General features: G+C 52.4%; 1 protein-coding gene across 1 annotated transcript; it reads right to left on the bottom strand.

Moving 5' to 3' along the window:
• Nucleotides 1–436: 436 nt before the first annotated feature.
• On the bottom strand, nt 437–23,580 carry EMX1 (empty spiracles homeobox 1). The gene is made up of 3 exons (XM_045446466.1): nt 16,491–23,580; nt 10,536–10,720; nt 437–1,001 (listed from the first exon to the last, which is right to left on the bottom strand). Exons 1-3 carry the CDS (start codon nt 17,020–17,022, stop codon nt 834–836), a joined length of 885 nt encoding a protein of 294 aa, XP_045302422.1. The 5' UTR covers nt 17,023–23,580; the 3' UTR covers nt 437–833.
• Between the last annotated feature and the right edge of the window lie 1,441 nt (nt 23,581–25,021).

Below are 25,021 nucleotides of genomic sequence, written 5' to 3'. Positions count from 1 at the left end.
GGGACGGGTGCGCATCCTGGTGAAGCTAGGACCCGGGGCTAGCATGGTCAACTTCTGTGAATGGTGCGCCGCCCCTCAGCTCCCAAGTCTCCCTTTTTCCTCGAGTGTCTCCTCAACTGGAGGAGCCACCAGTCTCTCAGCATGCAGAAGTATACATGTTCTCTCTCTCCAACAACCCACATGGTTGGTTTCACATGAGCGGTTTCCCACTGCTCAACAAACTTGGAAACTCCCAAGCATAGCCTCCCTTAAGACACAGAGTGGTCCTTCCCTATGTCTGGCCTCCATTTCTCTTGCTGTACAGTTGGAAGCTAGAGACCAGGGTAGAGACCACCAAGGCACTGCACAAGCTTGCTCTGCTGGTCCCCACTGGTCCCCAGAGCCGGAATCTGCCACCCAGGCTCGAAGGCTCTGGGGTTGGAGCTGGATGCCCATGTCATTAAGAGAGAGACTTTTATTATTCCCATAGGGAAGGGAGATACAAGGGGATCACTAAGAACTACAGCGGGTGCCTGGAAAATAAATTAAAACAGAAACGCATCAAAACAAACAGGAGATAAGAGAAATGGAGAATGGCTGGGAGGCTGCAGTGGCTGGCGGCCCGCCCAGGCAGGCAGGCTCTCCGAGGAGAAGGATGAGCAGTCCCAGGCCTCAGCCAGCCCATTTCTTGTCCCTCTGGCAGTGGTAGCCCCAGGCTCCAAGCCCTGTGAGGCCGTGACTCGAGGCCTCCCCGAAGCCTGGTGGGGGAGCGGCCAGAGTCCAGCTGGGCCCACCCAGGGGCCTGGCCAGCAGCGAGCAGACGCTCTGCCCTCATGGATCCGTGGCTGCCCCCCCTAGTCATTGGAGGTGACATCGATGTCCTCCCCGTTGGCCTGCTTCGTGGCGATGCGCCACCGGTTGATGTGGTGGGAGCCCTTCTTCTTCTGCTCAGACTCAGGCCCCTCTTCCTCCAGCTTCTGCCGCTTGTACTTTGTCCTCCGGTTCTGGAACCACACCTTCACCTGGGCCAGGGAGGGAGGGGCAGAGGTAAGAAACACCCAGGAGGCCCCCAGAACAGGTACTGGGGCCTCAGCACCCAGGCTGAGCTGGGAGCCAGTTGGGGAAACCAAGACCAGGGTCCTCTCCTCTGGCCAGGTGCCACCTGCTGGGTCCAGAAGACTACTCTTCCAGATGCGAATGAGGTGGGGCAGGGAGAGGACACAGTGGGCCACGAGGAGCCATTTTCCCATCCCTCTATCACAGAGGGAAGGGAGCAATCATGGAGCTGCCGAGCATCCTGTAGCCACAGCATGGCAGAAGGGAGGAACCCAGGCTCTGGAGCCCAGCAGACCTGGGTCCCTACCCATTTCTAGAGAAGAGAGAATAACTGATCCTTCACGAGGCAGAGATGAACAGTAAGTGGGAGAATATATGAAAAGCCATTGCATGAGTCCTGATGAGCTCCCTGTGGGCCTGATATGGGCCCCACCTCCCAGGGCCACCCTATGCTCTTTGCAGCACAAAGAGGCAGAGCGGACATGGCTACGTGACCAGGAGATGATGTCCACACCAAGAGCAGTGCTCACAACAGCCAGAGCATGCCTGGGGTCACGGACCCCGCCACTCAAAAGGCTCTGACTCACACACCATCTAGGTCAGTCTCTCCAGGGGACCCTGTGAGCAACGTCAGGTGGAGTTACCCCCATCCCACATCAGAAGTAGAGCTGGACAGGTGGGAAGTCTGGTCCCTCATGTGGCAACTCCTCAGGGTAGTCTGAAATCCACCAATGAGGCCTCATCCTCCTTAGACATAGCAGTGTCTGCAGCCCCACCTGGGGCAGGGCTCTAAACTTCCTGCCCCCAAAGCCTTGGCCTCTGTAGCCTATCCAAATATGGGAACAGGTCACACGGGAGAAATCACACGGGACAGAGGCGAGCTCCTCTTTAAACATAGAGGGTTCCCCACTTCTGTGTCAGGCATTGAGAGTCCTGACAAGGGGAGGGTTCAAACAGTGGACAACTATCTTCTGTGATGGGTTGCGGGGTGCTTAGAGGGAGGAGCAGGTCTGCAATGCAAAGCCTCTGCGAAGAGGCTTAGTCCCATCTCTAATCACCCCTCACTTCTCCCACCTCCCCCAGCATGTGATCAGTGTCCAGGATACAGCCTTTAACATCTTCGTGGGCGTGATCTAGGAGGGTTGTCCCAGCTTCCTGACTAGTGTTAGTGCTTGGGGACTGTGGAGAAAGTCTCACTCAGTCTGTCAGCTCCTCCTGACCATACAGTTCTTTACTTGGCCTTACAGAGCCAGGCCAGCACCCCCATCCTCAGAGCTGGTAAAGGTGAATCTGGGTGCTGATCCTTTGCTAAGTTCCTTCCCTTCTCTGGACTTAAGTCCCTCATCCATAGGAAAGAGGTTTTCAGGGGCCCCTGCAGCTCCAGGGCACCTCCTGGGCTTTTGCTCCAGAGGGTCCCTGGGGAGGTGATGCAGAGATGGCAGGGTTACAAGGCATGGATGGTTTCCTGAAAATGACAGCTCATTTAAAAAGCAAGCAGGTGCTGTCAACTGCAGCTGGGTGATCTGTGGTGTCCATGACAGTGGTGACTGGTAAGTCATGTGTGTGGAATGATGGTGAGCACCTTGGTTTTGGCAGCAGCAGTTACTGCTGAGGGGAGATCCTGGAACCCTGGGTGGGGCCAGGAGCAGTCCTCAGAAGACTACCCAGTCCAACCCCTAGTCCCTGAGAATGGCTGAGAAGCACAGGTCTTAGCCATAAAGCCAGGCAGTGGCAGCCAAAAGCAAGCAGGCCTGGCATCTGGGCGTAGGGAGCAGTTTCCTGCCCAGGACATTCTACCTTCATGCTTCCCAGACACTACCCCCTATCCCCTTCGTGGAACTCACCCAGTCCAAGGCTTCCCCTAAGAGCACACCCTTCCCAGGGTCTGCCCTACCCCTTGATTTTAGAGCACTGGTTGGGGGTGGGGGCAGCCAGCCAGAGACAGGAAGAGATGAGGTGCCTGGCCTGGTGGATGGTGTAAGAGGAGGATCTTCTTCCCTCATTTCTAGGGTAAGGTGCAAACCTGTCGCCTGCATATCTCACCCCAGGTAGACAAGGGAGAATGGTAGATGCTCTGGGTACAAGACTTCTAGATTCCATAACCACCTTTCCTTGGGTACCAGGCTGGCTAGGCCCTGGGTGGTTCTGCGTGGCAGAACTGCGTGGCAGCCAGCCTGGTCCCCACCCCCTATCGTGGAGCCCACTGACACTACACCAGCCAGTAGGTGGGTGAGCTCCTGTGCCAGGCATTTGTGTGTGACTCGGGCCTGGATGCGGGGTTGGGGCAGCATTCCTGAGAGCCCAAGGGGCTGGCCAAGGGTTAAGTGTGGGCACTGTAGCGATGGGGCAATCCGGGGAAGTCCTGGGCAACACCAGGACCTAGGGCCCTTCCTGCACCTTCTCCCTCCCACACAACTCCCAAGTCTCCTTCCAGGAAGGATGGATGGACCCAGCCTGCTACCCTCGCCTCACAACACTGGCCCAAAGAAGGAAAGTTTCCAGTGGTGGAACCCCAGGTGCAGGATATGTTTTCAGGCAAGGGCCAGCTTCCTGGCACACCCAAATGAAAGGTGATTCGGAATATTTTCTCCATGAAAATGACTGAGGTCAAGGAGGCAGATTTTTAGAAACAGGGATGCAAACTCTCTCCCTAGGCAGACTGGCTATCTTCTGAACAGCCTTAGGCTGAGTGACCAGATGCTGTTTACAAAGACTGTAATAACAGGGGGATGCTTCTGACTTCATAATATCAGTGAAAACGGCAGGATGCAGTTTGGGCACAGTGTGATCACAACCATGGAAAATAAAATCTATGCATGGGGAAAAAAAGACTAGAAGGAAATGTACCTAAAGTGAGGGTGACATTTCTTTCTTCTTTCCACTTTTCTGACTTTTCTTTAATGCATTACTGATAACAGTTAATAGTTATTTTTTACTTAGAAAAAGAAGAAGAACTGGGCTCTGAGTGTAGTATGAGACAAGAGTGACATCCCATCAACCTCTCTAACCCAGCCTCTGGGTTCACCCCAGAGCCCTTTCCTTAGAGGACAGAGGCCCTAGAAAGGCTACCAGCTCTGGGGGAGCTGTGCCTATTCTGCACCTGCCTCCCCGGAACATCTGCACATGAGCCCTCAAAGACACAGTTGGGATGTTGGCTAAAGGAATCCCTCCCCCATTTCTTTTTTTTTTTTTATTTATTATTTTTTTTTCAACGTTTTTATTTTTGGGACAGAGAAAGACAGAGCATGAATGGGGGAGGGGCAGAGAGAGAGGGAGACACAGAATCGGAAACAGGCTCCAGGCTCTGAGCCATCAGCCCAGAGCCTGACGCGGGGCTCGAACTCATGGACCACGAGATCGTGACCTGGCTGAAGTCGGACGCTTAACCGACTGCGCCACCCAGGCGCCCCATCCCTCCCCCATTTCTGAGTCTCCTGGGTTTGCAGAGAGGTTCCCTGTGGTCTCCAAAGTCCCCATCCCATTGAATGTCTCTTTTTCAGGTAAGCCGGATCCTTCCAAGATTCTCCACTTTTGCCTGAGTTACCCACCTGGGGTACTCTTCCTTAGCCTTCAAATTCCTGCTCAGATGTTCCTAGGCTGGGCCTGCCCTATTGCCCATCTGTACTTCCTTAGTACTTTTCCCTGTCGCAGCAACAGTGACCCCAGCAGTGGGTTAATTTATTTGCTTGAACCTCTGTCTCCTCATCAGGCTGTGAGAACCAGGAGAATCAAAGCAGTGTATAAGTCTACTCTAGAGTCCCAGTGGGCATGTTCCAGTCTGTTCAGCAAGCTGGGCAGAGGTGAAGCGACCTGCACTCTGCTCTTGGCAAGAGGTGCCTAGGTCAGAACTGGAAAGCTGAAGAAAATCAATGGTGGAGGGAATTGAGATCTAATCAGAAAATGGGTTTGGGAAGTGCAATTGCTGGAAAGATGGGTTTAGTTCAGTGGACACTTCTACAAGAGGGTCAACTTTTTTATTTTAATTTTTTTTAAGATTTTTAAAAGTTTTATTTATTTAAGTAATCTCTACACTGAACCCCAAGATCTAGAATTGCATGCTCTACCGACTGAGCCAGCCAGGCTCCCCCAAGAGGGTCAATTCTTAATTCTCCATGTTGTGAATTGGATTAACCACTTCTAGGGAGAATCTGGGGGAGGGAGAAAGACCTATTGTTGGGGGGCACAAGGGTCAGCACGAGTCAAACAGGACGAAGAAAGTGCTGTGGATAAATGAAGGAATGCATGCATGCATTAATGTATTAAAGGACTGATTGATGTATGTATGCATTGATGAATGAAGGTGTGTATGTATTAACGAACAAATGAGTGGACAAAGGAACTAACGCACAAGCCAACTACAGCTCCAGCCAATTGTTTCAGACTTTACTTTCGAATAACCTATTTGAATGAACCAGATTTGGACCCTTCTTTTCTACTAGTCCCCAACTTTAGTCCCTCCCAAATGGAAGTCTGTGGCTCCTGCCTGCATACTTTCAGACAAATACTTGTCCTCAAGGAGTTTGAACACCCTATCGAGATAATAGCCTTTTCCACTGGGGATCCATTTCCTACTATTTGATCATACTACTCTCACTCACAGGGTCAAGCCCAATGTCATGAAGCTCAGCCCTCACCCCACCAAACTGAGGCCAGCTCTGACTTCCCATCAACCATAGCCCTAACTCTTTCTAAACTTTCTTGTCTCCTCTTCTGTCCGACCATCCTGGATGCTTGCCCTCACTCTCAGAGAGACATCAAGATTCATCCGCCTCCGCAGGACCAGGCCCTGGAGAACCACTCCAGTCTGCCTTACCTCCCCTGCCCTGTCCTGCCTCCCACTGGACTCCTGGAACATGAATGATGCAGAAATTCTTGGAGAAGAGCCAAGACTTGAAGAAGGGATGAGTCCATCTCAGAACCAACAATACGCTAGCAACAAAGGCTTCTTGACCTTTCCCTAAAATTCAAGTCATTTGGATATTTCTTTCTCATCTGTCCCCCCCAAAACAGAGCTTTTCAGAGCAGGAAGGGGCCCCAGGAAGTCTCCTTACCATGCTCCTGGGGGAAAAACCCATAGGCGGGTAATTATACACTCCTTCCTTCTAAGACCTCCCTACCTGTTTTTGGGCCCCAAGATGGTGGCCAGACTTGTCAGCTCCCACTCCATCTTAACTCACCCACTTCAAACCCTCCCCTTCCTTCCCACCAACCTAGAATCCTATGCATCCCACTGAGCCTTCTGGGCCTGAGGTCTCCTGGGAGCCTTCCACCCATACAGGTCTCCCCTTATCTTCCTCAGTCATGGTGTGACTTCAAGGGGACTCTGGTCACTCACCCTGTGCATATCCCATAAGTGTGCATACTTTACATTTTGCTCCCACCACCAAATGAGGAATCTCCAAGGCTAAAGACTCCATTTCTACACTCCTTTCCCTCATAGCTCAAGTGAACTCAAAGCTGGAAAAGGTGAAGAAACACCTGCTGAACTGGTCAAAGCAGACACGGACCAATTGATCAGCCTGGAGCAAACAAATGCTTTCTCTCATTCCCCATAAAACTAACGTGTCACCCCACACATGCACATAAGCACCCGAGCTGCTGTCCGTGCCATGTGTATATATGATATCACCTGACCTTTGGGCATCATCTCACTGCTCATCTGTGCTCCACACTGTGGCACATACATGTTACACACACACACACACACACACACACACTCACTCACTTGCCCTCACAGCTCTGATCTGACCCAAATCCGGGTCTGTGCCACCAGACTGAAGCTTAAATGGGCCTCATTCAGTCATCGAGGTCAGACGCTGAGGCTGCACCACAGCAGTGAGGAGCAAGTAATTAGAGCCAGAGGGGAGAACTAGCCCTTTTCCCAGGACCACTCCCTCCACTTCCTGGATTGATCCACCGCCATCCCAGTACAAACACCCTCTCTCAACCAAACACACAAACCTGCCCCCAACAAAGAAGCCCAGGTTTCCCACCTGCCAACACTCCATACTAAAGCTTTGAGCATGCATACACCCCTGAGCTCTGGCTGGGTTAAGACCCACACGTTGATTTCCTTAACTCTCCCAGAAGTTTTATCCGTGAACTGGTGGAGAAAATGAGATCATGTAGATTAAAATGCAAGGGAAAGATAGAAAACAGAGGGACAGGAAGGGGTCAGTGACTGCAGAAAGCAAGGGAAATGACTGATAAAGTGAACACATGGATATGAGTACAATCAAGAGAAATTCGCCTATTCATTCGATACATGTTTATGAAGCCTCTATGCCTTGCTGGTCATTGAGCTGGACCCTACAGTATAGAGAGAAACAAGAAGGCTTGACCTCTGGCTCCCAGAGCTGGCCTGTTATTCATCAGAATCACCCAGAGAGCTGTTTTAAAAACATTTCCTGGATCCCATCCTGGAACTCCTAAGAGAATCTCCTGAATGGGGCCTGGGAATCTGTATTTTAAGATTTCTTGGTGCAATAGATCTAGCCAGTCCACAGAGTGACATTTGGACATGATAGATAATTAAACCACAGCAAAGTCCTATGTGTATTATGATATATGGGAGATGTACTGTGAGCTCTGAGAACTTGCAGGAAGCATTATATAGAAACACAGAGAAGTAGAATATAGATGAGCCAGAAACTCAGGGCTGGAAAGAACCACGGAGTTGATTTCATTAAATCTTACAGATACAGCAGACTGAGGCCCAGAATGAAGACAAAGGCAGAGCTGATGACATGACAGGTAAGCACTAGCAGATATTTGAACATGCATCTGTCAGTAGCTAACTAGATCTGCAGAGATGGAAGCTTGAGATGGATGGTAGATACACAGAAGATAGAACAGATGATAAGGAAATAATCAACAGTTGGGTAAATGAGAGCTATTATTAGGAAGATTATAATTAATAGAATATATAAATTAACTAGCTATGGAGAGGCAGTTTAATGAGAGCAGACAGAAGTGCGTGGCTAGATATAAAACAGCTATCTGTGATGGATTGGAGAGCCCTGAGAGACAAATGTAGGTACTGACAGTAGAAATAGATGGCAGGGAACTGATGAGACTGTTGCTTGACGAACAGCTGATAGCTGGAAATGACAGGTAAGTTTGCCTGATAAATACTGAAAGATGGACAATTAATCAAATATATGGCATAAGTCCAAATAATAAGTACCAGAGGGACAGAAAGCTCTGATGATGAAGGAGACTGGGTGGGGCAGAAGAAACACTGGACTAAGTCAGGAAACCCAGGTTTGGGGCTTACTGTAACACTAACCTGATACACTACTTTAAACAAAGGGAAGGAAAGGACGGGGGATGAGAATTAATATTATTTGAGTTCATATTAGGTGACTTTAATCTTTAAACAATCTATCTTCTGGATGAGAACATCACAGCTCAGAGAAGTTGAGTAACTCACCCAGGGTCACACAGATAATGAAATCCAAACTGCCTGCCTAGGGAGCTCTGCCCAGTTGGTGTCTCTTTCCCAGAATCCTCACCTGAATAGATGAGCCTCTCTAAGGAGGTTTCTCAGGCTCAAACCTCCCATAGTTCTATTGTGGTTTCTTGTTCAATATGCTAAAACCAGCTCACTTATAGATAGAATATGAGTAGACATAAGAGTTTTGATAGTGATGCTGGATATATTAGTCTCTCTGGGTTTTGTTTTAAATGTGTTTGGAACATAATGAAAATGAAAGAAACAATCATTACATTTACTAACTGACATTGTTAGGAGCAAATAGGCAGCTAGATTTGGTGTGAAAGAAAGTTAATTAAAAATCCTCTCACTGAGCTAAAAAATTGAAAGTTTAAAAGCAATGACATTATTTCAACAAGTGTTAATCTGTAGGTGGGAGGATTATAAACCATTTTGTTTTCTTACACTTATGCAATTAAAATTTAATAACTAATACTTTTTAAATGATGTTAACTATAAACACCATTCTTAAATTGACACCTTGTTTTAGACAATAATTTTAAAACACTCCCAGGAGGGAACGGGGGTATTATTTTTTTAACTTGTTTTTTTAACATCTTTCTTTAAAACATTTTAAAAACTAACTCTATCATAAGCTTTATCTCTGCTGTTAGAACAGCCCAGCTAGCAAATCTGAAAAAGCGTGGGTCCTGCAGTGGAGTCCAGAGTAATGCATTGATTAAATGGGGGCATCAGACAGATGAGACAATAGATGCCAAAATGGGACACGAGGACCGGCGGGTGATGTCCGCCAGGGGAACTGAGGAGGCAGTTAGGGTCTGAGCCCCCTTCCTATCTTCACTGCTCCAAGGAGACCCCAGGCTGCCCCCTCAAGATCCGGGACCAGGGTGGTGTATCCAGGATGCTGGCGGTGGTGTAGTAGGGGCCAGACCAGCAGGAAAGGGGAGAGGAGGATAAAAAGCGGGCAAGCATACCTCTCTCATTTGCAGATCTGGGAGCTGTCAGGGACATAAGGGAGTAAGGTCTCCCGAGGCCCATTCAGACCCTGAAATCCGCCTCCAGGGCACCAGCCAGCCCCTCCAGCAAGTCTTACTCCCAGGGACCAAGAGCTTAGGCGGTGCTTCCAGGCAGCATTTATTTATGGCGAAGTCTTTACACATAACAAACCCAAGTCTGCCTCCCTATAACTCCAATCTAGTTCTTAAAATTTTTCTTAATTATCCATTACAAAAACACTCCTGTAATGTCACCCAGTTCAAAACCCCTCCAACACCATGGAGTTTGTTCCTTTCCCCAGCTCAACGGCCCTTCCAGTGTTTGAACACAGTCCCTGACTCCCAGACTCTACTTTCGCACCATCCCCTGTCTGCGCGCCCAAACGTTTACCAGTTTTGAGAGCCCTGTCTGCGCAGAGATCAGTGCCACCCTGGGACCCCAAGCAGGGTCGGGCCCCTTCCTGGCTAATCTCCTCTGCTTCTGATGTTTACAGCCTGAGGACACGTGGGCTTTCTCCACACACCCCATCCGCCTTCGCCAGCTCTGCCCATGAAAAGCCCAAGCAGCAAAGCCAGTGTGGGAAAGGTCTGGCCATCCCACAAAACTGCGAGCACCCCCGGAAGAGTGGCGGGAGAAGGGCTGCAGTAACCACAGGACTGAGACGGCTCCAGTGGACTCAGGGGCAGCTCAGGAGTGACTGGGGCGTGGGGCTCCACGCCCTGCCTCCTCCTGATAAACTGGCACCTCCTATGGGCTTGCAGAGCAGACTGGGGAAGTGGTTTGATTCCAACCTCCTGGTGGTACTTAGTGCTTGACAGAAGTCCTGCGGCCTCCGAGAGGCTAAGCGCAGCGGGAGGGAAGGGGCTCTAAAGACTGGTTTAGCTGGAGGGCCGCGGGGTAGAGGCGGTGGTGGCTTTTGGAACTGGGTGGGACAGAGCTCCGGAGAAGGCGGGGATGAGAGTCGGGCTCCTCCTGCACCTGCCCGTCCTCCCCCCACCTCCACCTGGGCTGACCGGCCGAGCGCGGAGGCCCGCGGGGTGGTTATTACCTGCGTCTCGGAGAGGCTGAGGCTGCCGGCCAGCTGCTTCCGCTCGGCGCCCACCACGTAGTGGTTCTTCTCGAAGGCGCGCTCCAGCCGCAGGAGCTGCGAGGGCGAGAAGGCCGTGCGGATCCGCTTGGGCTTGCGAGCGAAGGGGCCGTGCAGAAGCAGCCCGTCCTGGGGCACGTCGCTCGCTGCGGCCGCGCCGCCGACGGCAACACAGCAGGTACAGACAGAGAGAAGGGGCGCCGTGAGCCGCAGCCGGGCCGCCGCCGGGCCGCCCGCGGGAGCCGGCCAACCCCGGCCCTCTGGCCCGGCTAGCAAACGCCCTCGGCGCTTCTCTACCCTCTCCAATCCTTGACTCCCCGCCCCCACTTCTCCCTTTCCCTCTCGCCGCCCCTTCCTAAAGTCCAATCCCCTGTCCTCCCCCGACACCTAGGGGGGAGAGTTAGGGTCAGAGTGCTACCCTGTCAGTCGCGGGAGGGGTGGAATAGCAGAGCTGCGGATCACTCCGTTGGGCCAGGAGGAGGGCCCAGGCCTAGTGAGGCGCCAGCCGGCCCAAATCCACAGCGCCTGGAGCAGCGGAAGAGGCCATGGGGTGGGAAAAGTCCCTTAGCTCTCTTTGTCCACTTTGCCCTGTCCTATTTCCCTCAGAAAGGCCAAGAGTAGAGACAGGGCTGGATGTCAGGAACGTGACACCCTCATGCCAAACACATTTTCAAGAACTAGAAGGTAGGTACCCAAGGCACTCTCTTTTCACACCTGTTTAAACCAGCCTTGCAGCTAAATGATTAGGCTGCTAGCCCTTTGAAAATTCTTGCCAACAGGCTCAGGCTCTACCTTGCAAGTGGTAAAAATAGGCCAGCAGCTAGGTCAACGTCCAAGCAACTCCTGAAGGTCTAAGGTCAGGCTTCTTCCTCCCCCTTCCCCACCTCTTTCCCCCAGGCCTTCTGGTAAAGCCCACTCCCCACAGGAGACTCCTACTGCTCTCCGTGGGAAAAGGCCTTGCTTCATCCCTGAATAGTCCCGTGCTGAAGAAACACGTGTATAAATATCTAGATGTCATCTTTCTCTCTAATATATATAGATATAGATATATTGGTTTCTGCATGGGCGTGTGTAAATATATGCTCCAGCCTCCCTACTGTCTTTTTCTCCCATCTACCATACAGGATTTTCAAAGAGTGTGATTGTCCCTTGGCAAATGTTGGCCATCATGGGAACTCACCTCCTACCTTCAGGAGGAGGGGCTGACACTGGGTTCAATGAGGCCGGGTGGTTAGGTCAGGAACTACAGAAGCCAAAATAAGCTTCCACCCACAGCTTCAGTCTCAATAAACCCCCCACTAGGCCTTCACACAATCTCTGGCTTGGTTGCACATGCTAACAGGCTTGAAACAGGCCCTTACATCACCCATGGATCTCATGCAGTGGCACATAACAGTCCCCCGACCCACTGACAATGCAGAGCCCTAGATGGAATGTTTTCACACAGTTAGCTGTTGAGATTTGACTGATCCAATTAATTTCTTCAGAAATGGCCACTGGTTTTACCCAATTTGACCTGTTGTTTTGTTTAAGATAGTTGTTTGGATCTCCGTTGAGATCTCCCATCTCTGGAAACACTTCTGTAAGTGAAGTAAGGTCATATAATTGAGATGTTGTTGCTAAAACTCTCCAGGTAACTGTTCATGTCCCTCTGCTGGCAGATACTGATTGGCATTACTTTCTTTGGAGGACTTGGGTCCTTGGGGTTTGGACACCTACACAGGTAAACTTTATTGCTGAGGTTTTCTGTGGAACAAGTTTGCTAGAGGGGAGATAAAGTCCCCTGACAATCACTTATCCATTTCAAGTGGCTGGATCTGTGCAGCTACAAAAGGGAGTGGGATCACATCATAGGGGGGATGGAGGGGGACAGCCTGCCCAATGGGCCCTTCAAGGTGGCAGCAGGCCGAGGGCTGTTAGGCCTGACTGAAGGCAGTTTAACTGGTAGTGGTGGAGGGGACAGATGATCAGGGGAGATGGTCTGGAAGAGAGGAATAATGAGGAGTGAAAGGAGGAGACTGATCCAAGTAGAAATAAGAATTAAAGTCTTAAGTGGGTACCAGTGTGATTAGGCCAGGGAAAGGTGGGAGAGGTGAGTGGGAAGCAAATACTTCTTGTTGATATTAAGTTGCTTCAAAACACAGCATTGTTCTGACCCTGGGTGAAGTCCCAACAGTGGTTTTTCCTCTGGACAAGTGAGCTGGAGAGGGAAAAGGCCTTGATCATCCCAGAGTTCACAGGGTTTGGCCTCAGCAGCTCAACTGACCCAGGCTAGTGAAAAGTGAGGCGGCAGCCTGGAGAGACCCTGTAGGTGGGAGTGAATGGGGTGCAGGGGTGCCTAGGGCAGTCTCTGGCTGAGAAAGCAGAACTACAGTCTGCCTCAGTGTGTGTGACTTGATGGCTGTTTTGTAATTCTGGGAGTGTGTGTGGGTCACTTGTGCGGTGAAGTTCTCTGTCTTTGTCTTTATAAACCCAAAGTGGAAGATGGAAGCAACAAGCTTCTCTCTCCTGACATACGCATGTCCCTTTGCCTCAAGTCTGGCTATTTTAGGAAAAGCTGGGTTGCTTGGTTTATTGTAACGTTCTGTTGGGGGCAGATAGCATATATATAGTATTCTGTATGTGCAGAAGCACAGGGGTCCTTCTGACCCAACCTCGAAGAAGCAAGGGGCAGGAAAATTACTCAAGATGCTGAAAAGTGATGACAGATTGGATTTCAAAAGAAGCCAGGCCTTTCCCTATAAGAAAGAGGTGGTTTAGTGCAAAACTAACCATCCTGAGAAACTGATCAATAGCTCTATGTTTCTGTAAGGACAGTGATGCCTTAGGTGCCTATGTGCCTGGTACCCTCTCATTATGGGTAGGGGGGCCTCAACAGTCCCTACCACAGCTTCAGTTCCCCCTAACTGGACCACAAGAACAGAACAAGCTTGGGGCTGGGGTGCAGTGTGGCCTGTTTCCATGCAGTAGTTCCGGCCTGTGGGAGTGGGCTGTCAGTTTCAGACAAGGATAGGTGGAAAAGTGGAGAGGGGCTGTTAGCCTTCCCTGGAGCCAGGAGGAACTGAACCCCAGCCCATTTTGCTCCGGCCTCTCACTTCAGGCCCCTCCAAGGCAATGACTGGCAATAGAGACTCCCAGGAGTGAGGTGGCTGAAGGTGGGAGCTAGGGATCCGAAGTGCCCAGGCAGACGCTGCACTCTCTTCTGGAGAGGCCCGGGCCAGCCCGGGGTTCTGGGTGGCTGGCTGGGCGGAGGAGCCCGGGGCAACAAGAAGGAGAGGCCGGCCAAACTGCGGAGATAACCTCATTCCCCCTCCTCCTGCCGGAACAAAGGCGCCCTTTGATGCACCGGCCCATTGCAAACGCCGGTCCCAGTGGGTTGGGGCTTCCCAGGCCCCCTCCTGACGCTGTTCTTGGTCTGGAAACTTCCTGAGTCCGGGTAATAACACCGAAGTGCGGCCAACTCCGCGTCTCCGCCGGCTCCTCCCCTTTAGGCCTCGAAGGCCACGGGCTTCAGGATCCTGACGCCTGATCCAGACATCCCGAGTGGGCTCTGCCTCTTCCACCTCCTGGCTCTGCCGGAAAAGCTGCTTGCCTGCGCGCGGGCCCGTGCTGCCCGAGAGCGCTGCGCACCGAGCGCAGACATGTTCCTTTTCGTTCGTGTAGGGTTTCGTTTCTTGCATTAAAACGGGGCTGAAATGAGCATCGCAGAGACCCGGTTCTCTAGAAAACGCGGCGCCGGAGGGCCTGGGACGGCTCTGCCCGCTGCCCCAAGGCCCCGTTGGGACCGCAAGGCTCACAGCCGCCGGGGCGCGCACCGGGCTGCAGCGATGAAGACCGGACCCAAAGCCGAAACGTGTCAGCGTCCGAAAAGTCCTTCAGTGTCCAACGGATTTCCGAGTTCAAAAATTCGGCCACGCATGGCTCCATCTCCGCGTCCAGACACGGTTCTTGAGAGAAAAATCCAACCGTTTTTGCAACTCGACAACGTGCCCGCCGGGACTGATGGCTCAGGGAGCGGCGGCAATTTCTGAGAAGGTTTTTCGGAGAATTCATCTGGCCTCGCTTGGCTGGGAATGCTCAGAGCTGGATCTGTCGCGAGGTGCCCCCGGCCCTCAGCGCCCCGCGCCCGCGGGGACGAGGCTAGAGGCGGGAAAGGCAGAGCGGAGGGCGTGGGGCCCCGGGTCCGAAGCCAAGGGCACAGCTGCAGAGACCATCGGATGAACAGAGACCACAGGGCTTAGGATCGGTTCTGCCCTCTCCTCTGAGTCCCTGTCTCTGCACCATCCTTCTAACCACGGGCCCCTTGTGCCCCGTTCCGACGGTTCAAAAGCAGCCGCGTCTCTCAGATCGGCCCATGGGTGCCAGGTTTTGAGACCCAGGCCAGGCCCCATGGAGTACCGAAGTGGTTTACTCAGTTTTGAATAAAACTTCATTTATAGCAGTAAACAATGATTGTAATTGACAAGTTTCATGCCCAAAGCGGCTGACACCATAGGCTTTTTTTTTTTTTTTTCTTTTTTTTGCCCCCAAGATGATTTGGGCAAATCTTTGAAATCCCAGGGGGACAAGTCTGCCCACAAAAATTCTTGTTCAAGTAATTACATTCTTTTATTTTGTGGGATCTGCTGGGTCAATATCTATTGGTCAGATGGGACTAAGCAAATTGACAAAGCAGGACCGGGAAAGCGGCTGTCGGTGAAACAGTGAAGCACCTATAGTCAAAGCTTCAAAAGATCATTTTTCTTCTGTTACCTAAATAATGGTACCAAGCATCTGGTTTACTTTGTGTAGACCGCGGTTTATCGTCAGATTAGGTTGGTAGCCGAAGCTCTCTCTAGCCATATCCTTTTCATTTGTTTCACTAAAAGCCGGGTTACCTAGCTCTGAGTCACAGAACCTCACAAGGCTGAGGTCCGGTCCCGTCCACACTAACAAAATAAAACTGGAAACTAAAGCAATTACTTCACAAATTAAGGCCATTCTTTAAAAAAAAAAAAAAGACAAGAAAAGAGAAACAAACTTTAACAAATTCAAGGAAGAAAACGAACTCCAACAAATGCAACTCTATTTCCTTCGGAAAAGTCAGATAATTGAAACGTGTGTGTGCGTGTGTAAGGCCAGTGGGGTATCTTCATTAGCAAACCCACTGCCCAGTGCAGAGATGGGAGAACAGCCTGCCTATGACCTTAAAAGTCCTCTGCCCCCGCCCCCTGCCTGGGAGGACTGCTGTCGGTCCCCCAGCAGCCGGGCGGGCTCCCAGAGTCCGCGCAGGGCGGACGAAGCCGGTTGCTGTTGCAAACCTTCCCGACCCTGCGTCTGAGAGGCACTTGTAACTTGGAGAAGTCGGGTCGAGGTTGCTGAGAAACACCCCAAGACAGTGGAACACTCCACACTGAACATTAACTCTCCAGTTTGCCCTCCCTGCTGCCCCTTCTTTCCACAGACCCGGGACACGCGGGTAGACTTTGCCCTGCTCCGACGCGCCAGCGAGGGAGGATATCTGGGAGTTGGTGGTGGATGTGTAAGCGAAGTATGGTCCCAGGTCCAGCTGGGGCGGAGGGAGAACCGTGAGCGCTGCGCTCACTGGACTGCGACTGGCTCGGCCGGGAGGGATTCTGGCAGGCCGCGGGGAGGATCAGGAGAGGCTCCAAGGATGCGCCCGGGCTTGGCGTCCGGATCTGCATCGTTTCTGGGAAAGCCTGGAGGTCCCAACCTGGCTCTCTGGAAGGGAACCCAACACCGCGGTAGCGCGAATGGATCCGCCGCGGCTCTTCCACATTCGGGGATCGGCCTCTGCCGACCCACAGCCTTCTTTCAACAACTTCTGAACAGCCCCGCGCGCCCCCGAGCCTCCCCCGCGCAACCGCAGCGTGGGCGCTGGCCGGCCGCCTAAGCGGGCACAGCATGGGCACTCACCCTGGAAGCGGTGGCCGAAGAAGCGGTTCCGCAGGACCCAGGGGTAGAAGTGCAGAGGGTCCCGGTGCTGGGCGCCGAAGAAGGAGTGCGGGGGCTGCAGCGGGGAGGCGCCCAGCTGGTGCGCCGGGTGCACGGTCAGCGCGGGGTGGTTCATTGCCTCGGGGAACACAAGCTCGGGCCCACCATAGAGCGAGCGGCCGGCGCCCGCGGCGGCGGCGGCGGCGGCGGCAGCGGGGAAGCCGCTCACGAAGGCCGCCTCGGCCGCGCCGGGGTGAGGGTAATTGAGCGCCGTGGGCCGGAGTGGCTCCTCCGAGGCGGCCGCCGCCAGGGGATGGGAGCCGGCGCCCCCGCCGCCAGTGCCCCCGCCGGTGCCGCCGTCCTTGGCTACCAAGGACTCGATGGTAAAGCCGCGTTTGGCTGTGGGCTGGAACATGGTCGCGGTCGCCAGAGCCGAGCGAGGCAGCTGGGCTCTGGGGAGCGCTCCGCGTCCTGGCGCCGCCGCCGTGCGGGGTGTGCACCCAGCCAGGCACATGCACACACACCAGCACCCCTCACCTCCCCCGCCCGCCCGCCCGCGCTCAGACCCGGCCGGCGAGCCAGGCGCGGTGAGGCGAGGGGCGTGCGAGCGAGCGAACGCGGAGTCGGGCCACGGCGCGCAGCTAGGCGCGCCGGCCTCTGGGGCCGAGCGGGCAGCTCCCGGCGCAGGCACTGGCGCGGGTTCTGTGCGAGGCTAAGAGCTGCCTCTACGGCCTGGGGGCTGAGCCCGGCCCCCTCCCTCCCGAGTCCAGCCAGGACCGACCCCCGCCCCTGGTCCTCCCAGCACTGCCCAGCTCAACCTCGGCCGCTGCTCTGCGAGGCGCGAGTTAGCCGGCACCTGCCCCGCGCTCGCCCATTGGCCGCCGCTCACCTGCCCCAAGGTGGGGGGCGGGGCGGGGCGGGGCGAGGGACGGCGGGTGGGGAAGGAGCCAGCAGTCGGAGGCAAAAAGCGGACTGGAGCCTTTGCTGGGCGATCTAGGCCTCCCCCCCCACCCCTCATCCGCCCCTTGCCACAAGCTTCTCCTCGCGTCTCTGCCCTTTAGCTGAGTCTGGCGACCGCTCCAACCACCTCAGCCCACGCGAGAGCCGAAGAAGGCGTCCGAGGGGCCTTGGGGCTTGGGAAAATCTCCAGCCCCACTTCCCGATGTGTAACTCAGTTGAACCCCCTCCAATTCATCCTGGGATGTCGTTTCAGTTCTCAGGCAACTTGGATCCGAGTGGAGGGTGGGTAGTTTTTGCCCAACAAATAGGTTCTCCGAGAACAAGCTCCCTGGCCTCCGGGACCCTCCTGCTCACCCACCATCTGTCTCTTGGGACGCGGGTCTGAAAGCCGCGCCCTCGTTCCTGAGGTTTCGCGTTTTCTGAGTGTTATGGGAGACGGCTCCAGAAAGGGGACGCCCAGTTCTTTTCACCCAGGGGCCAGGCCGGGAACAGCGCGAGAAGAGCCACCGGAGTGGTCACTTTGCAGACCTCAAGCAGCAAATCCGTGTTCGGAAGGACCTCCTTGGCCCAGCCACAGCCACCGCGGTCTGCTCGCACCGGGACGGCGGGCCTTAGCAGAGGACGATCTGCTTTTCTCGCCTTCTCTGGTCGTGGGGCTCAGGTGCAGGCGGGCCAAGCCAGGGCCTCGAGCCTTAACTTGAAGCTCGCCGAGCAGTCGACCCTGTCTCCAAGAATGCATCCCAGCCATCCCGGGAACGCAGCGGCCGCCTGGCCTCCCCTGACCCTCACCTTCCACCTGCGACCGCGGAGCAGCGGACGACTCTGCTCCGTCAGGTTTCCATTTCTTGTAATAATTCCCTGGGGGTGAGAGGGTGAAGAGAACCAGTACTCAGCAAACTTTTTCACCCGGGCCTTCCAGGCCGCAGGAAACACCGCACGGAGGCCTAGGAGGGCGCTGGGCGGTGGTGGGGAGGCTGGGACCCGGACCCTGCCAGAGCACTGCAAGGAGGGGACCGCAGCGCGTTTCGCTTCCTCGCCGTCGCCGGGGTCTGTCGGGGCGGCCCGACTGTGGCCGGGTGCGCAGATCCGGCCTAGGCCTTGCCGGCGCCCCGAGGCCAGGGGTTCCGCGTGCCGCGTGACTCTGCAGGGACTCCAGGCCGGGTCTTGGGAGTGGCCCGCCTGAGCGCCGGGAGCCCAGGTCCGGGAGAGCGCTTCGGGCGCCCCTGTCGCCACAAAGCGGGTTAAAGTCTATTTTCCACTCGACTGCGCCGAAAAGCCCCCGCGCGCCGACGCCGTTCCGGCCCCCTTGGGCGAGGTGGGGAGGGGGCGGCGAGAGGGGGGAGGTGAGGCGAGGCGACCGCACCCTGCAGCCCTTCGCGTCCCGGGCAGCCCCGGGCTGAGCGCGGCGGAGCCTCATCAGAAATGCCTGCGGCAGGAATCCTTAACGAATCCGTGGCGAGCGCCAGTGCCTCTTTTGCGACCTCTCCGGATCTTTTTGGCTCTGTACAGGTCTCTCTGTCTCTCTCCCGTTTATGTCTCAGGCTGTCTATCCCCCTCCCTGTCTCGCTGCTCCACCCTCCACCCCGACTTTTCATTTATTTCTTCCCCCTCCTCCTTTGCCCCAGCTTCAGTCCTGGAAAAGGGGAAGCTCAGCCGGGCCGAGCGGCGACCTGAGCAGGCCACACCACTAAGGGGGCAAGTGTGCGGAGCTGGGCAAGGGCACGGAACGAAGGGATTTTCGCTTTAGATAGAAGGAGATGACTGGGTATTTTGTTGGAGCAAGATCCCCGCGGGGACGCGGGTTCAGTTGGATAAGCATTGCCTGGGCCTGTGCTCTGCGGCGACAGGGGGCTGCCACGGAGAAGACAGGAGCCGGAGCAAGTTTAACCCTGCTGCGGGCCTTGCGCCCCTGGCCAGAGACGAACCCCATCTGTCTAACCGCAGGCCCTCGCCTCCTACCCCACCGTGAGGCTGGATATTGGCCGCGAACTCGCTACACTGGGCAGGTAGAGGAGCTTGGAATCTACCGGGCCATTTCTAGACTTGGCATCTACACTGGCCACATCTATTTTCATCTGCATGGTTCTGAGGATACCTGTTGTTATTAACTTGCTAGGCCTTATAATAACACCTTCCCTTGTGGACCTGGTGCTTGCGAAGTCCTTTGACATCTAGCTGTCTGTCATGAACCCCTTATTTCGGATGAAGAAACAGACTGCACAGGACCAGTGACTTGAGTCTGGTCGCAGTCTCCATTGAGCTGGGACAGGTCAGTGATCTGGCTCGGGTTTCACTCCCATTCCATCCCCACCCTGCTGCTGCAGCTAACTCCCAAGACAGGCGTTCTCTGGGTTAGGGATGGGTTGCTGGTGTGCTGGGTGTGCTGGATGATGGCAGTTCTACCTTCACCCTCCCTCCCGTTTCCCTGTTCCAAGCCTCCTTTCTCTGGCTTTCCTCTCTGGTAACTCTCTAATTTCCCTCCATCCTTCCCCTCCCTGTGTGGATATTTATCCCTAACCTGGTTTCCTCTATTTCTGCTCTTCTTAGGGCCTCTTCCTCTACTGTCGCTTTTTCTGCAGTAGGTGAAGAGAAGAACTTGTCACCCTCAGGGGGTCTCTAAGCTTGCCTCTGTGTTCTGGATCTAGTAACAACGCTCTCCACCTGGCCCCTGTCTCTTGCTGTGCCTTCTCACCTGCCCAGTCTCTGCCACGTTCTCCCACCCGCAGCTGATCATGTACATAAATGCCTCCTCTCTCCACCAGTGGACAGCAGTCCACCTTAAACCAAACCTCCTGCCCCCTCTCCCACCTCTGTTCCCCAGCCCCTCCCTTCCACCTGCCTGTCGTCCCTCCCCAGTTGCTGAGTTCTGTCCAAAGACTGATCGGTGCCTTCCTCAGGCCAGAGGGCCCTACCATCCCATATGTCTGCTTACCTTTCATTCCACACCTGCCTGCCCAGCCCCTTGGACCACCCATCCTACCTCTGGGCCCTCATCAATTTGTCTCCTCCTTCCTTCCATCTCTGGAACGACCTGGGCTCAGATTCTGACTTTTCCACTTACTGATGGTGAGAACTGGGGCCAATAATCTTGCTTCGGTTTGCACATCTGCAGAATGGGAAGCACTATATGGGACCTCTGTGAGGATGAATGAGATTAGTATGTGGTGCACAGGACCAATGTGTGACTCCAGACAGCCACTCAGTAGATGTTACTATCTCTGCCCTTGGCCATGCAGGAAGCTTGGGAACTCAGATCCTCACTCTCTCATCTTTCTCGTCCAGTCACCTGGTCTTATAGTCAAGTATTTTTCAAGTCTATATCCCGTCCATTTTTTGCTGCTTTGCCGGGTAACTTTCATTCTTCACCACTCAGTTCAACTCCCCCCAGGGAAGCACCGCCTCCACTCTGTCCTGGCATTCACCTGCAGGAGGGAGTTACCAGGGTCTGCCCCCCCACCTCCCAGGCTACACTCCCACCTCCACCCTCAGCTGGGAAGCGATGGTGTCCATCACAGCCCCCCCCCCCCCCCCCCCCCGCCCCCAGCACAGGCCAGGCAGTGTTTATCCAACAGAGCCCTCACTCTTGTGGAGTACTTGGTCTAACAACATCCCCAGCCATTTCTCTTTTACCTTTCATCCTCCTCCCTCCTCTTTAGCTTAGTTTGCCTTTGGGTCTCCCTGTCCCACAAAAAGCCTTCCGTCCTCTAGTTTCTGCTAACTTTTCTTCACCACCAAACTTTTTGAGTAAGTTTTAGTCTCTCTGCATCTGCCTCAGTTCCCTTCGACTCAATAAGCCTTTGCAACCTGGCTTCCACCCCCATCCCATTAGGGAAATGGCTTGCAAAGCTCCCAAACTTTTACCACGGTGTTATGACAATAGCAACATATGCTTACGGAGGCAATAACAATCCTAACAACCTTAAGGAGTTTTTGTGATGTTGAACGAGTTATAATCCCCACCCAATGGGCTTACATCAGTGTTCCTAGCACATAGTAAGCACTTGATAAACGTTAGCTGTTAATTTTATACAGCTTTGCTGTCTAATACGGAAGCCATGTGGCCATCGGGTGCTTAAAATGTGGATGGTCCAAATTGAAATATTCTGTAAATGTAAAATACATACCAGGTTTGGAAGGGTGAGTGTTTTGAAAAATCGAAGATATCATTAATATTTTCTGTGTTGGTTTCATGTTATAATGATAACACTGACACATTGGGGTTAAAGAAAATATATTATTATTATTTTATCTGTTTCTTTTTACTTTTTAAATGTAGTTACTAGGATGTTTAAAATTACATTTGTGGCTCCCATTATATTTCTATTGGACAGAGTTGTTATAGTAGATATAGGTAATCCAAAGGAGGGAGGGAGGGTAAATGGGTGTGCAGAAAGGGAAAACAGAGATCTTATAATTATCATAACCTACCACCTAGAAAAAAACCATCATGAAATTCTTGCAGTATATTCTTCCATATTTCTCTATATATTGCCTTCCTTTAAAAGGTGGGGAATGGGGGTGGGAGAAACATACGCAGTGTTGTAACCTGCTTCTTTATAACCAATTACAATCCTCTCTGTACCCATTAAATATTCCCCATTGTTTGTGCTGTTGACAAATTTTCAGGATTTTAAACAAAATAGTGACCTACAGCTTCATAGCTCTATCTTATTGCATCTGTATGAGTATTCCTTTTCTATATAAATTTCTAGAAGTATAATTTCCAGATATGCAGTATTAACTCTTCTGATCCATATTGCCAATTTGGCCTCTGGTAATGTACCCATTTGTTCCCCCATGTGCAGAGTTTAAGGGTTTCTTAAACTCTGATCATTCTCTGAAATGATCATCAGGATTCCTTATTTCCAAATTCCTATCTTTTTTAGTTATAATTGGCTGTGGGCTTTTTAGCATTTGACTTTTGGAAACTCTCTCATCTCTTCATTTTCCTAACAAGGTACCTGTCTGGATCTGCCGCCTCTGATCTGTTCCTCCATGGGCTCCCCTTTCTTCTCCTAACTGTGGGTGTTCACTAGGCACCATTGTCTATTCCTTCCTTCCTTCCTTCCTTCCTTTATCTCTCTCTCTCTCTCTCTCTCTCTCTCTCTCTCTCTCTCTCTCTCTAATCATCCATCATCTATCTTTATTCTACCTTTACTCCCACTGTTGCGACCAATACCTTGGTGCAATCCCTTTACGGATTTGTAACACCAACTCTTTATTTTTTCCCAGATCAAATTGCTAATTTTCAGTGCTTGTGAGGTAACCTTCCTGGGGGTCCTTAGACATTCACTGTTCCCCAGAACTGAGCTCAACATCCTCCACACCAAATCTGTCTCTCCCTGGCTCAGCCTCTTCTAATAACAGACCTCCAGGACATCTAATCTCAGTAGCTAGGAGGCATCTGTGAAACCTCCTTCTCTGCCACCGCCCTGCACATCCACTCAGTATTTGCATCCATTCCTTTCTTCCCATTCCCCCTGCTACCATTCTACTTCAGGCTTTTGGTACCTTTCCCTGGTGATTCTCTTACAATAACTATTTGTGGTCTCTCCTCTCTGCAATTCATCTGACTCAAGGCTGCCAGATTTCTAGGACACAACTCCATGTAAAAATGTTTTCACACAACTGTGGGACCCACGGAAGTGTCTTTACCTCTGTGACTCAGTTTTTCATCTGTAATCTGGAGATAATAGTACCTGGAGAGTTGTTGAGAGAACTAAAATGAGGCAGTTCGTGTATACCGCTTAGCGCATAGGCTAAGAACCCAATAAGCACTAACTGTTAGTGTCACCATTTCTAATAAAGTTCAAGCTTTTATCTTGGCATTCAAGGCCCTCCACGAGCACGTGCCTACCATTCTAACCTCCTGTCCTCTGCTCACCCATGGGTAGCCCCAACTATAGCAATATTGCCACCGCTGTGCATCCAGGAACTCCTCGCCCTCTGTGCCTCTTGTGCATGCCCTACACATTTTCCCCTCCAAACCTTGCTCAAAAACATTACAGCATGTGTCAGTCCAACTTCTGAGAGTTAGGAAATTGGCAAAAGTGCCTGAAGTAAGGGGCGCCTGGGTGGCTCAGTCGCTTAAGCGCCTGACTCTCGATTTCGGCTCGGGTCATGACCTCACAGTTCGTGGGTTTGAGGCCCATGTTGGGCTCTGCACTGACAGTAAGGAGTCTGCTTGGGAGTCTCTCTCTCCCTCTCTGTCTGCCTGTCCCCCACTCATGTTCTCTCTCTCTCTCTCAAATAAATAAACATTTAAAAAGTACATGAAGTCAACTATATAGGGTGCTAACTTTGTGAGAATTTCCTTTATTTTCTTTGCTGCTGTGTTCCCAACACCAGCACATTTGCCTGGCAATAGGTGCTCATCAAAGATTTGTTGACTGACATATGAATTCGAAAAACATAATTTAAGATTATATTTATTCTTAAACAGTACAATGATGTAAAATTTCATCACAACAGAGCACAAAAAAGAACCAGTTCATGCCCTGTGAGGTTTTGCCATGAAAGGGGAGTTAGATCTAGGCCTCACCTTGGAAGATTTCTCCTGCAGAGCCTCTGATTAATGGGAAAGGAAACCCAGACACTTTGAAGTTGAAAGCTGTCCAGTAATTGGCTAACGTCTTGAGTGGGGAGAACTATAAATGAAAACCTTCCACTGTCTCTCTATATGGTAAGATGTGTGAACTGGAGCAAATATCTCTTTCCTCTGGATCAATGGATGCCTTGTTCTTGCAAAGATGAACCAAAGACTTAATTCTTAAATGGAGCAATTAAGGAGCCCATGGCTCAGTGTCTCGGTGTTTTGCATAACAATATAAATATCTTCTCTATAATGAGATGTTATCTTTGCAGATTACTATTAATTCAAGGAAATGTTTCTTTTCAACATATGGGTCTAGGCTGCTCTGTCCCTGAAAATTCAGGCTCTTTCTTGACAGTGTGGATGTGTTCTTATTCAAATAGTTCTCCATAGAAGTGGAAAACGAAGGGAGGGGGGGCCTCTATCCTCACTTCCCACTGGTCAAAGGGTCTTGACCAGAATTGCCAAAGCCACCCTGAGCTATTTATTCTGCTGAATGCCCACTTACTCCTGTCAGATGGTTATGTAGTAGTGGATTGTCCTAGTGGGGCTCCCGGCAAGGCCTGGACGTTCTGGAATGGACATGATGACTCACAGGCATCTTGCAAGGCAGCAAAAGGGGCTAGACTGGAGGCACCTAGAGAGCAGGTGAGAGTTGGGCTGGAGCTGGGAGACAGTCCCCCTTCCCCCAAACCAGGGAGGCTGGACTCTGAGAGGAGGAAGCTAGATCCTGCTATTACACGGATGGGGCTACCAACCAGCAAATAACTGAGTCATGCAATGAAAACTAAGCTCAATGACAGGACACTTTGGCAGGTCCCTCCCGACTTGACTTGGTGTTCTGCCAGTATGCTCACCTTCCCACTTCCCTAATTGTCCATTCACACAAGTTTGTTCATGTCTGGATCTGCACAGCTTTGCAATGTTGTACATACATTTCTTCCTTTTCTTTGGTTGTTCA

The sequence above is a fragment of the Leopardus geoffroyi genome, chromosome A3 (assembly GCF_018350155.1).
Source record: "Leopardus geoffroyi isolate Oge1 chromosome A3, O.geoffroyi_Oge1_pat1.0, whole genome shotgun sequence".
NCBI classification, from domain to species: Eukaryota; Metazoa; Chordata; class Mammalia; order Carnivora; family Felidae; genus Leopardus; species Leopardus geoffroyi.
The sequence above is the reverse complement of the archived record's forward strand: the minus strand, read 5'-3'. Positions and strand labels throughout refer to the sequence as shown.

What these genes read in the sequence shown, in the direction of transcription:
- EMX1 (XM_045446466.1), bottom strand. Translation starts at nt 17,022, where the DNA reads ATGTGCCTGGCTGGGTGCACACCCCGCACGGCGGCGGCGCCAGGACGC. An exon ending in CTTCGGCCACCGCTTCCAGG is followed by an intron (nt 10,721 to 16,490) that starts GTGAGTGCCCAT and finishes GCGCGGCCGCAG; the next exon opens with CGAGCGACGTGCCCCAGGAC. An exon ending in TCAGCCTCTCCGAGACGCAG is followed by an intron (nt 1,002 to 10,535) that starts GTAATAACCACC and finishes TCCCTGGCCCAG; the next exon opens with GTGAAGGTGTGGTTCCAGAA.